The 12,068-nt window shown below is 41.5% G+C and overlaps 2 protein-coding genes across 2 annotated transcripts; both read left to right on the top strand.

Annotated features, from left to right (window-relative positions):
• The first annotated feature begins 1,515 nt into the window (after positions 1-1,515).
• LOC125767013 (sodium/potassium/calcium exchanger 4-like) lies at positions 1,516-7,033 on the top strand. The gene is made up of 6 exons (XM_049433225.1): positions 1,516-2,657; positions 3,094-3,339; positions 3,423-3,559; positions 4,581-4,751; positions 4,817-5,219; positions 5,304-7,033. Exons 1-6 carry the CDS (start codon positions 2,546-2,548, stop codon positions 5,972-5,974), a joined length of 1,740 nt encoding a protein of 579 aa, XP_049289182.1. The 5' UTR covers positions 1,516-2,545; the 3' UTR covers positions 5,975-7,033.
• A 737-nt stretch (positions 7,034-7,770) lies between these two features.
• LOC125767021 (sodium/potassium/calcium exchanger 4-like) lies at positions 7,771-11,283 on the top strand. Its single transcript, XM_049433241.1, has 4 exons — positions 7,771-8,677; positions 9,303-9,820; positions 9,902-10,652; positions 10,728-11,283. The coding sequence occupies exons 1-4, from the start codon at positions 8,590-8,592 to the stop codon at positions 11,051-11,053; spliced, it is 1,683 nt and encodes a 560-aa protein (XP_049289198.1). The 5' UTR covers positions 7,771-8,589; the 3' UTR covers positions 11,054-11,283.
• The last annotated feature ends 785 nt before the right edge of the window (positions 11,284-12,068 follow it).

The following is a 12,068-nucleotide window of genomic DNA, read 5'->3' as shown; positions in this document are numbered from 1 at the left end:
AAAAAACTGATTCAATCTAATGCCATTCACATCCGGAAGAACATCTGCACAATACACCGGCATTTGCGTCATGCCATCGTTTTACGTCCTTCCAAATGACGCAGGAACTGCTGTTCGAATCACATAGCGAGCTGTCCAGCCAGGACAGAAATCGTGTTCAATCAACTCGCCGGGTAGTTCGCTTTGTGATCGCTTTACCCATGTTTCCGCATTACTAATAGATAAATCAATTATTTTCCCATCGGATTTCGGTGTTGATATACTTTTTTCTCTCTAATCATTGTCGGTAACGGTACTAAGGGACAGTTTAATTGAAGCTAGCTAGATAAGGATGCGAAATTATAATTCTCATAGGGGAATATGCTCTCGATGACTAAGCTTGGGTCGCACAACGTTCCGAACATGGCATGTGGTGATGATAATGGAAAAGGATAATACACTTCGGAAATTGAAATAAAAACAAATAAACAACAAAAACAAGTGCGTCACGATTATATTGATATGGTGGGTGTGCAATCATTTACGACACGTTTTCAAGATTAAATGCAAAATGAGATTAGTATTTGTAAGGAAATACATGAAGTATCTTTCGATGTCTATATTTTTACAATTCGTTTCGTTATACAGTGAATAAAAAATGATTTAAATATTTAAATCTCACAAAGTCTTGTTAACATCATCCTATCGCACTGCAGAATGTGAATGCAATAAAATAATTGAGATGTTTATCTTCACATATCCTATACCTTAATCTGTAGCACGAGTGGCGATATTAAACCAAAATAAACATGACACCGGTTGCAAACTAAAAATCAACGGCCGTATCGCCACTTGAAAGGGCCGTGATTTTTATGGCCTGGTACCCAAGGGGGGAAAGGCAATAAATCTTAGCGATATAAAATAAAGCTGTCGCCCACTGGGAGCTTCACCAAAGCATGAGATTTGAGTGACGATTATCTACCAGTGGGAACCGAATGGCTTTTTATTAATTTATGGCATTAGGATTTCTTGGCAAACCGAAAAATACCGGTCGTAGGTCGAGTGAAATGTTTGGTGTTTTGTTTTTTTTTTTGTTTTTGCTGTAAACGGATTAATTGATGACTAAATGGTGCATAGGCTAGAACCGGTAAGAGCTTAGTTATGAATGTAGGGAATGTGGGAGTTGCGTTTTACGCAACTTTACGTACGCATAATCTTCAGCTGTTGAATCATCGAAATCAGAACAAGGATGGCTGCTATTCGTTAGATCTCAGTACTGTACTTCCTGTAAGTGAAGATCAGTCTGATCTTCATTATTCCCGTTCTCGTATTAACGACCATCAAATTTTAATTAAGAAAGTAAATAAATACAATATCTGAATAAATGAAAATAAGAATGTTTGCTTATTGTTTGTAGTTCGGTTCGTCGCGTTAAGCTTGAGCTCTATTATATTAATGAAGGATATTATTATATTTAACTCAAAATGACCAATCAGCTAATTAGAATATGATCATGCCAAAAGAGAACAAAAATCCAATGAAGTTGCTATGTTAACAGTATTTTTTTTCTTTAAGACATAATTTGTGCGACAAATTCTATTACCATTGACGTACCTAAAACCGCTAAATGATGATGAAATACAAAATCACAGCAATTAGAAACTCACCAGTCACCAGCATATGATACTGATCAAATCCATGAATGGATTAACGTACGTCCCAATCTCGATTGGTATCTGATAGGCGAACGAGGCTTATCAAAACCCACCACACTGTTGATCATAATCCCGAAAAATGCGACGTTTGTAGCATCGCGCAAGCAATGTGTCGTGTGCGATCGTAAAGCCGACCATCCCGAACATCGGATATTAGAATTTGTTACCGAAATCAAAACCGGCCTTAAGTGCGCTTGATAAAGACGCACACATTGATTGCTATCGACCCGCCTTACAGTGCTGGTCAGTGGAGTCGCCAAAAATCTACCAACGTCTCACAGACACGGCTCAGTAACGCATTGGGCAGCGACTCATGCGGACGAGTTGCTACAAAACAGTAGCTTTGGAGGCTGTAGCAAGCGTACGTTTGTCAGCTATTGCAGTCCTTTCCCAAAGCTTGCACTGCTAAGAACTTACACTGGATAAAGCTGCAAAACGAAAAAAGTGAATATTGTTAAATTGCAATAGCACAACACATTTTGGTGCCGTATATTTACCGTGGCGTGCCGTATATTTACCGTTGTACTCTTGTCGAGAAGTCGAGAGTAAGAGAAAGTGTAACCAAGTATAGCAAAGTTAAAAAAAACGCGCAATAATATGTACCACTGAGTGTATATTTATGATTGATCATTAAACCAAAGTGAATGTGTGCAACCGAAACAGTGCATTTTTGCAAAGTGTTGGCGTGCGGTGCGGAAGCAGTTACATGAGAGTTAGTTCACACTATTAACCATAAGTGTATCGTAGCTCATCCCTGCAAAGTGTATGTTGGTGTTTTCTGCAGTGAAGAATCGAACAACGTAACCAATACATTCGCTTAGTAGTGTGAGTCCTTGGGACATACTGTCAGAATGACACCGGTTCTAAGCCGTCTACGGACGGTCAGCACATTTGTGCTTTTAATTCCAGTGGCAATGTCTATGGTAGTGATCGATAGCAAAACTTACGATATCAGCCATCTAGGTGAGTTTGTTGTGATTTTTTTACGGGAAGTTTTTAAAATTATAACTATCATTAATATAAATCAATACGGCAGGCCATTCTACCTTAAGAAAAAAAAATCATTAATATAAGATATTGATAAAAATCTTCCTTCTTGCAAGAAAAGCAGTGACAAGATTTTGTTTATAATGTTACAGGGTTGAAATATCAATGTCGTTAATATTGATAATTTTGTTATTAAAAAAACCCCTTCGCATAAAGCGATATAAATTTATTTTTATTTATTCGATATAGTTAACACGTTTTTTCAAATATATAGAAACGCTTAAATGTATGAATTCTAACTGATCGTTTACAGAATTCAACATATTAGAAACCTTACTATCTTAGACTCATATTTGCAGTAGAATTGTTAGTTTTAAATAGTTCAAGTTGTTTAATTCGCATTTGCTTGCAGATATTTCTACGGATCCTTTAGTGGACACAACGACGGAGCTAAATTTTTACTCGCTCCCGGACAATTCCACCGTAGCAATACCGATACACTTAACACTGGACGAAAGGATAGAGCTGGAGAAGCTCACCTGGCACTGGTATCCCTGGCGAAGGATCAACTACGACGTTTTGCCCGACGGCAAGAAGGTGCAAGTGTTCTGCGCCGGCGGTTCATCGCTGGACGATTTACCGGATGACATATTTACACGTAAGTGAATCAATCCACCTTACTTACTGCCGTTGAGTATAAATTGGATATACTTATTATGCTTTTTCTTTAATCTTGAACAGAGGAACAACGACTGCAGGGTGCTATCGTGCTTCACTTCGTTGGTGCGATCTACTTCTTTACGATGGTGGCATACATTTGTAGCGAATATTTCCTACCCTCGGTTGAGTGTATCTGCGAGGATCTTAATCTCACACAGGTAAATGTATTAGCGTAAATGATTTAGCCATTCCCTTCCAAAAATAAACAAATATGCGATGCGCAATTCGGCGCCCACCAGTCACCAGTGAAATGATAATTAGCGGTCGGTTAAAGCAAGAGTGTACAGAGCACCATGCTAGAGATTCACTTTGGCCGAACTTAAGCTCCAAAGAACGTGATAACTAATCCAACGTGTGATTAAGACTACACGATAGATAAATGATAAGAAAAATCAGGTTCGCAAGTTTTATCAATTTCGATCGGGAATGGCATTGCAGTATAAAATAGAGGCAAGGTGTACAAGAGATATTGAAAATTAAATTACCAAGACCATCTCCGTACGTATAGTAAACAAAGCAGCTATTGAACTGTAGCCATGTTATCACGATGCCTTGATAAGACATGCATAGTGAATCATAAAAAATATCGTGTTGTATTTTGTACTTTAAACTGATTTTCTTTTTGTGCTACAAGGGTTACTAATAATACAGTAGAATTCGTGAAGATGTGCATGTGATTTACATCTCAATAGCCATAAGATCGAATTGAATTGATACGATCTAATATGTCGAACATTTTAATCTCTGAATTGATGGATATAAATCCAATCGTTCTTAACATAGTGGTTCACATAAATCTTTCCTCCATCTCCGCACAAAACTTCATTCAATTCAATCGACACCTCGCATAATCGGGATTGCTTTATCAGCCTCGAACCGTGTAGCGATTAGCGTGAGTGATTTACTAGACCCTGCTCAATTCATGTGTTACACCGTGTTTGGTCACACCTGGCTCCCCCCCCCCCAGCCGAAAATTGAGAGCACGTGCCCTATCAATCATTTGTAGTATCACACTGCGGTGTGCGAACTTGATCCGGCTCGATTACTGCAGTGAAGATCCATGTACTGCCAGCTGATATCAGCTCTAGGTGCTGAATTTTGGACAATTGCATGAGCAAGTTGAGAACAGTTTGCTGTCTTGGGACATTTAGTGACGTTCCGTTGAACCCTCTTTTGCAGGATGTTGCAGCCGCTACGTTCATGGCCGTCGCTTCCACCATGCCGGAATTTTTCACCAACACCATCAGTACGTTCATTGCAGACTCCGATATGGGACTCGGAACGGTTATGGGTTCGCTGCTCTTTAACACGCTCGGTGTGGCAGGATTAGCTGGATTGGCAACAAAATCGGTAAGCAAAATATTTTTTTTCCAAAGGGAACACTTAATATATTTAACATTCTCCTTAATCAACAGCCTGTTCAGCTGGACTGGTGGCCATTAACACGTGACTCGATCGTGTTCTCTGCACACGTTGCGCTACTCATTGGATTTGCCTGGGACGGCCGAATCTATTGGTACGAGGCAATGGTGTTTTTCATCCTGTTTTTCGTCTACTTCGTACTGATGTTTCAAAACAAACGGCTGATGAGGGTTGCAAAGAAGTACATCGAGGTGAAGTGGAATCTTTGTGCGCGCGTTATTCGCAACATTGAGGAAGACGAAAGGATCGCGGCAGAAGCAGAGGCACAGCAGGAAATTGCCACCATACCAAACCTTGCGCGGAAAACGCTCGAGAAACCAGCGTTCCGTGCATCGACGGCTTCGATTCTGTCCGAGCAGATGGCTGAGACTAAGATGAAAATGGGTGAATTACAGAGTAAGTATTCAGCTCCGCTCCAGTTCAGTTGTCACCTTTCGGGAGTACTGATCTCAAAGAATTCTACGTCACGTTCTGTTTTAGTTCCCGCTCGTCATGTCGTAGAAGACCCGGGCGAGTATGATGATATGACACTGTGGAAGATCTCGTCAGAAACTTGGTACCGGGCGGTTTGGTGGTGGTACAGTTGGCCACTACGATTCATCACCCACTTTACCATTCCGTCCCCTGCCAGAATGCGCCGGTGGTATCCACTTACGTTCATCATGTGCGTCGCGTATCTTGCCGGTTGTGCCTTCATGATCTTCTGGTTGCTCTCGATCATCGGGTACACGTTCGACATCCCCGAGTCGGTGATGGGTTTGACGTTCCTGGCCTTTGGTGGATGCATGCCGGAAGCCGTGTCAGCAGTGTTGGTCATTCGCTCCGGTAGCGGTGCCATGGGTGTTTCAAATGCGATGGGTGCCAACTCGCTCGCTATCTTGTTTTCGCTTGGCTTACCCTGGTTCATCCGTACGCTGGCTGATGGCGGAAGTGGCGTCAATGCGTACCTGGTGATTTCCTCGTACGGACTACAATACTCGATTATTGCTTTGCTTGGTGCGATTGCGTGGTTGTACATCGTGATCTACGTGGCTGTATATAAGCTGCGAAAGCGCGTCGGAGTGGTTTTGTTCGTCGGATACGGTATCATTGTCGCCTTCATGATCTTGAACGAGCTGGATGTTATCATTCCGTCCGGTGAAGAGTGTTAGTAGGGTACCGTTTTAGGCAATCCCTGCACAGCATAATATACTCTACGTAGATATCGGCCACATTACTACTCTCAATCGGTGACAGCCAGTGGAATACTCCCCAACAAAATGCTCAACCCCTGTCCGGAGGTGTCCAGACGCTCAGGAAAATAGCCTTTGAGTGATGGTTAGTGTTAAGATCACTTACAGATATAAAATTGATTAGTTTTACTAGATACCTTCTGTCCCTATCCCCTTCCCAAGGATGTACCCTTCGTGATCACACGATAACACACGATTATGTACCGTAGATCGCAGCTAATCATAGTAGTGCTAGTTAAGTTGTAGAATGTTTAGAAATTACAGAACATCCTACTAATCACCACAAACAGCATTGTTACACATTTTTTGTTTTTGGGATATGTTAGTGTGATATTTACGTTTGACCAGATGGATACTCCAACGGCCGACAGTCGCTCGGATTTACTATCAACGTTTGTTTATGTACACTGCTCTGACTACAATTGTGACTTTTCTCTGAGCGTTGCTTCTTTATACATTTTGATCTACAATTGTCACGAATCAACGTCGCAGAAACGATCGACAAAATGGGCGAAAGCAGAAGAACAATGGTATGCATCAGTAAATGGTAACAAATGGTAGACGGTTTAAATTACCAGTACGCATTCTACTACGGTCTATCAGCCGTAATGAATATGGATGATATTTGAACGGTTCACAATGAAAATAAAATACTCTATAACCGTTTAGAACAAACTATAAAAAAGACATGAAAATTACTTCGCAATGGATCCGAATTAGCATTGAACATCATTTACATTTGTTTTATCGTCAATCTTGTATTAATTACCGCAAATAAACATGTTGCTCTGCTTGTTGGGAGACGAACATGATAAAGAAGATAAATTTGATACTTTGATGTTACTACAGATAAGTCAGCAGTAATGATGATGCTGTTTTGGGGGTAATTATTACATAAACACACATAAGAAGGATTATGAAACTATTGCGAAGTGTAACATTTTGTTATCCAACACAAACTACTAGAGATAACCAAATGATAAACTATTTCAATAAAGAACAATTTCTGTGAAATTCCTCTGGTTGTTGCTAGAATTGCTGCAAACATAAGACCTTTCACAGACTTGACTTACGCTTATCGTCTGTTATCATTGACAGTGTCGGTTTCACGAAGCCCTTCAATTAATCTCTTGACGTTCTAACGGATGCAACGCATCTAATTTAACTCGATTCCTCGAAGGTGCCATTTTGTCGTCACTGATGCCTCTTTTATATGCAGCTCGTGTGAGTAATGTACTTACTTTCGCGCTCGTACCATGCGTATCTTGTGCGTATCTTCATCACTCTCACCATGTCCGGAAGATCTCTCCCCCATTCTGTAAATAGGTAGAAACCTGTGGCCGTGACATCAACGCTTTGATTTTGTTATCTTTCTGGAAAGGCGCCTGGGGCTTTCCTTCTTCGTACTGTAGAGTAGAGACAAATGAGTAGAGACATTTGGTGCCATCAGTGAGCTGAAATAGCGAAGTAATTTTTACTTCTCTCAATGACTGATATCAGATGCTATTTACCGCCGTTTGAAGTGTCACTGTCAGTGAGGATCAATAAAATAATCTAAGCAACACTCGACTGTCTACTCTGACTGAGGAGTCGCTATGAGTGTATGAGAGTCGGATTGGTTCAATGTTAAGGTTTTCTTGGACGATTGTCTCTCAGTTGATAATTGTTCAAGAGGTTACCCAGGGCGCTAACAGTAGGTTCTCATCGATAAGCTACACCTTAATGGTGGGTAGTGTGTGCCTCTTCTTGAGCTTCTTATGTACCTGTAGCACTTTCACCGATAAAACCGGAATCCAGATCCAACTATATGATTGAACAACATTAGAACCGGAAGCAGCTTTTGTTGGTGGCCACCTTCGTGTAACCACCTGAGCATTCAGTCCCTTCTAGTTGCATTCCGGATATTTGTCTGTTGTCTTAGAACTCATAACAGATTCGCTGTGGGTAAACATTACCCTTGTACCGTTCCCATTGGTCCGGGCCCACCACTTTAAAACACCCTGATAAACCCTACTAACAACAAAGCAGCTAGACGGAATGTGACCGGCACGGACCCATCTTGCAATAAAAGCTTTCAGGCCTGAAGCTGAATGATACAGAACACTCACTGTGAACAGCTGATGAGCGTAAGGCAGAAACCCTTCAGAAGGGGTTCCCAGGTGTACTGTAATGGCCGGCGAACTTGTAGACGGGTGCCATTCCGCTGTCGATAATAGCGCAGTAAAGACGAATGCTAGCTGCGTGGCCATTACAGTCGTCGCTGTCGATATCAGATGCAGTGCTGGACGAAGTGTGAATCAAAAAGGGATTCCCATCGGAACACGGACTGTAGACATTCGGACGCAGCTCGAGCAGTCGGAGTTACTTTCTTCGGAGCGCACTTCAAATCTAACCGTAGGAAGCGGTGAAAGCGGTTTCTATCGTGACGGATACAATTGCTGTGTTTTACTTTTTGAAATACGAATTTGATCCTAGTGTGCGAGTATTTTTCTAATTCCTCAATCAGTGACAGTGCAAAGTGCTCATGTAAAACTATGGTGCAACTGTGGAATGGCAGTCATAGGACTGTTAGTGCTGCATATCTCTTACTACTGTGCGTTCCAAACATAGTGGCGATTTTCGGTAATAAATAGTTACAATTTATGCTCAATATATCGCTTTACAAGGATCAATAAGTGTAGTGAAAATTATCCGAGTTTTGTAATACAACCTATGAAATATGCATCGCTCAATAGAAAGTGGTCCGTATTCTGTGCGATTCGTCTCAAGTGCTGAACAAAATTTTCATGAATAAAAATCACAGCAAATCACTTACCTATTGATCTGGTGTTTGGCAACAGGTTGTGTTTAGTAGGTGAAAACAAGCACACCGATATTTACTTGTGCGCACACATTCCCGACTCGTTGTCGCCTGTCCTCGAGTGGTTTCCGAACGAAAGCTGCCTTCTTGCATTGCAAGGTTATAAAACTCAGAAGTCCTTCAGAAAAAAAGTGGAGCTCTGGTTGCGTTGCAAAAACGTGATCAATAGCGCGAGTTCACAAATATGAGCATTGTAAATAGTGTATTCAAACACACCCAAGTACTGGCGGGTTCCAGACGTTCGCGAGAATTGTATCACAATCGTTGAATGTAATGCTGTGGTCACTTGATCGAGTAACTGTATTCTTCTAGACGACGCTAGTCAATCGCTTGTGTAGATTTGAATTTGAAATTTGGATCTCTAAAATACATTTTTTTGTTTCACAGTTCCAAAACTACACAACAGACACGGCAATGGGAATGGTACTGCACTGTTCAGAGAAACGGATCCTGTTGCGAGGGCAACCATTGACTTTCAGTCGGGAAACACATCCGACACTGTGGCGGGTGACGAATCTCAGAACAATTCGTCGAGTTCTCCATCGATATGCATCGTTACGAGCAGTTTGGACGATTTGCCGCCCGATCTTTTCAGCGAGGAGCAACGACTCCAGGGCGCAATTGTGCTCCATTTTCTGGCTGCGCTCTATTTCTTCATGTTGCTCGCGTATGTCTGCAGCGAGTACTTTCTACCATCGGTTGAGTGTTTGTGTGAGGATCTAAAGCTATCCCAGGACGTAGCGGCAGCCACGTTCATGGCGACGGCTACTTCGATGCCGGAATTTTTCACCAACACCATCAGCACGCTGGCAGTCGACTCGGACATTGGGGTCGGCACGATCATGGGTTCGATGCTGTTTAATACGCTCGGTGTAGCGGCTCTCGTAGGACTTCTGACAAAGATGGTGAGTAGTGTTCAATATTCATTAACTTCACTTGGGAATTCTTGGAAGACTTTAACTGACTGTTTGCCTTCATCTTCACAGCACGTGCAGCTTGATTGGTGGCCATTGACGCGGGATTCCATCATTGTCACCATATCCACCACACTATTGGTGGCTTGCGTTTGGGACGGTCGAGTTGAATGGTATGAAGCGATGCTTTTCAGCATCACCTACGTGTTGTACTTTGTGGTGATGTTTAAAAATGAAAGTTTAAAAAGGTTAGCCATACACTACATACAGAACCGCTGGAATTTATGCGGGCGATTAGAACCAGAACCCGAAGATGGTGCGATTGATCACAAAGTGGGCCGGAAGTATTCGATCGCGATCTTAGGGCATGCTATCAATGGTGTTCTTGTGGGAATAAATGATGAGACCGGTAAAAAAGTGGAATCAAGTTCAGATACGCCTACGGGCAGTTCAGTAGAGCCGACAGATCCGACAAGGTGTGAAAGTACCGTGGAATCGCCGAAAAGTGTAAAGTGGAACGAACTAACGCGGCTACCAGAAACATCTTTCGCTGGTTGGAAAACGATCATGTGGTTCTTTACCTGGCCGTATCGGTCAGTTGTGTTTCTGACCGTACCAGATCCACTCCGCTTCCGTAAACTCTACCCACTGACGTTCCTCTGCTGCATTGGGTGGATCGGATTGAGTGCATATGTCGTGTTCTGGATGATCTCAGTCATTGGTAATACCTTCGGCATACCGGACACAGTGATGGGCATGACGTTCCTTGCATTTGGTGGCTGCATGCCAGAAGCTGCGTCAGCTGTAACACTTATTCGACGAGGTAACTATATCCTACTTCTTATTCTCATTATATGTTCTAAGACATACATGTATTTGTTGGTTATCTTTCGTCTAGGTAATGGCGCCATGGGCGTTTCTAACTCGCTAGGTGCGAATACACTCGCCATATTGTTTTCGCTCGGATTGCCCTGGTTCATCAGGACAATGATCGACGGCGGTCCTTCAACTGGTGCTTACATCGCAATCCAGTCGTACGGTATCCAGTATTCAGTGCTTGCCCTTTTTGGTGCCATCTTTACGCTCTACCTTGTATTATACGTTGCTAAGTATACGCTCCGGAAGTTGGTCGGACTTGCGCTGGGCATTGCGTATCTGGTAATCGTAACATTCATGATCCTAGTTGAACTGGATCTGTTCTTCCCGGCAAATAATCGATGTTGAATATATAGGAAGTCGTATTTACGTTTAAATAGTATACTTAGTAAAAGCTGTGAATAAAAAGAAACGGAAAGTACCGGCAAGGGATAAGCGGAGCTCTTGAATTTTAATGAAAATAGTAAATTATTAGCAAAGTTAATAATTTGTATTGTAATTCTATGCTTTAAGAGATTAATTTTTGTTTGTAATTTTTAGAAGAAAATTAATAAATCATGGTTTTAAAAATACTTTTATTCGCTTGCGTCCACAATCTAAATGCATTTAAGAAATACATATGTTGAACAAAAGAAAACATATGAAGCTCACATATAGCAACCTTTAGGAATAGTATAGCGATTAGTGTAAGTAATATGTTATTTGTCAAATACCTAAAAAGAAAGATTTCATTTCTTAAAGCTCAAATTAAGCGCTTTAAACTGGTTTGATTCGATAATTTTTTTTTCTATCGCTACACCCACGCAGAGATAAGAGAATTGTATACAATTTGTTTTGGTTTGACTGGTTCGACTGGTTCGGCTTGGCAGCAAAATCGTCTTTGTTAGCTTCTGATAGCCCGTTCGGTTCAAAATACGATAATCGTTAATTGGTATCATAACCATGGATCGATGGAATATTACTGGCACATTTCGGATACTTTGTGCTAGATGTCTAGAGTGTCTTAGATCATAAATGAAATAATACTTTGTGCATTCGATTACGGACGGTTTGGCCTAGTTGCGGCTGTGCCGAACGGAAACAACCTACGATCCGGTGCGATGCGTCATCATGTTGTTGCTGACTTGACCAAACAAAGTGCATCTGGGCGGAAGGTTAAATTGAAGCCCGCAGGCTATTTATTTGTTCAGTAATGATAAGACGAGTTCTAAAGACGCAACGAAGGAGATAATATGACTTTCATACGGACTAACTTTTACATTAAGAGTTGAATGATATTCAATCATGCAGATCAATTAGATTAATTGAGTCTATGTTGGAGAAGTTGTGTTTCGATGTGAGGCAGATTAAAATTATGAAAACA

Source organism: Anopheles funestus, chromosome 3RL (assembly GCF_943734845.2).
Source record: "Anopheles funestus chromosome 3RL, idAnoFuneDA-416_04, whole genome shotgun sequence".
NCBI classification, from domain to species: domain Eukaryota; kingdom Metazoa; phylum Arthropoda; class Insecta; order Diptera; family Culicidae; genus Anopheles; species Anopheles funestus.
Note: the sequence above shows the minus strand (reverse complement) of the source record. Positions and strands in the feature narration are given on the sequence as shown.

Bases quoted from the DNA above. Each gene is read 5' to 3' on its own strand.
- LOC125767021 (XM_049433241.1), top strand. From the start codon at position 8,590: ATGGTGCAACTGTGGAATGGCAGTCATAGGACTGTTAGTGCTGCATAT. The intron at 9,821-9,901 runs GTGAGTAGTGTT...TCATCTTCACAG, and splicing joins TAGGACTTCTGACAAAGATG to CACGTGCAGCTTGATTGGTG. The intron at 10,653-10,727 runs GTAACTATATCC...TCTTTCGTCTAG, and splicing joins TGTAACACTTATTCGACGAG to GTAATGGCGCCATGGGCGTT.
- LOC125767013 (XM_049433225.1), top strand. From the start codon at position 2,546: ATGACACCGGTTCTAAGCCGTCTACGGACGGTCAGCACATTTGTGCTT. The intron at 2,658-3,093 runs GTGAGTTTGTTG...ATTTGCTTGCAG, and splicing joins TTACGATATCAGCCATCTAG to ATATTTCTACGGATCCTTTA. The intron at 3,560-4,580 runs GTAAATGTATTA...CCTCTTTTGCAG, and splicing joins AGGATCTTAATCTCACACAG to GATGTTGCAGCCGCTACGTT.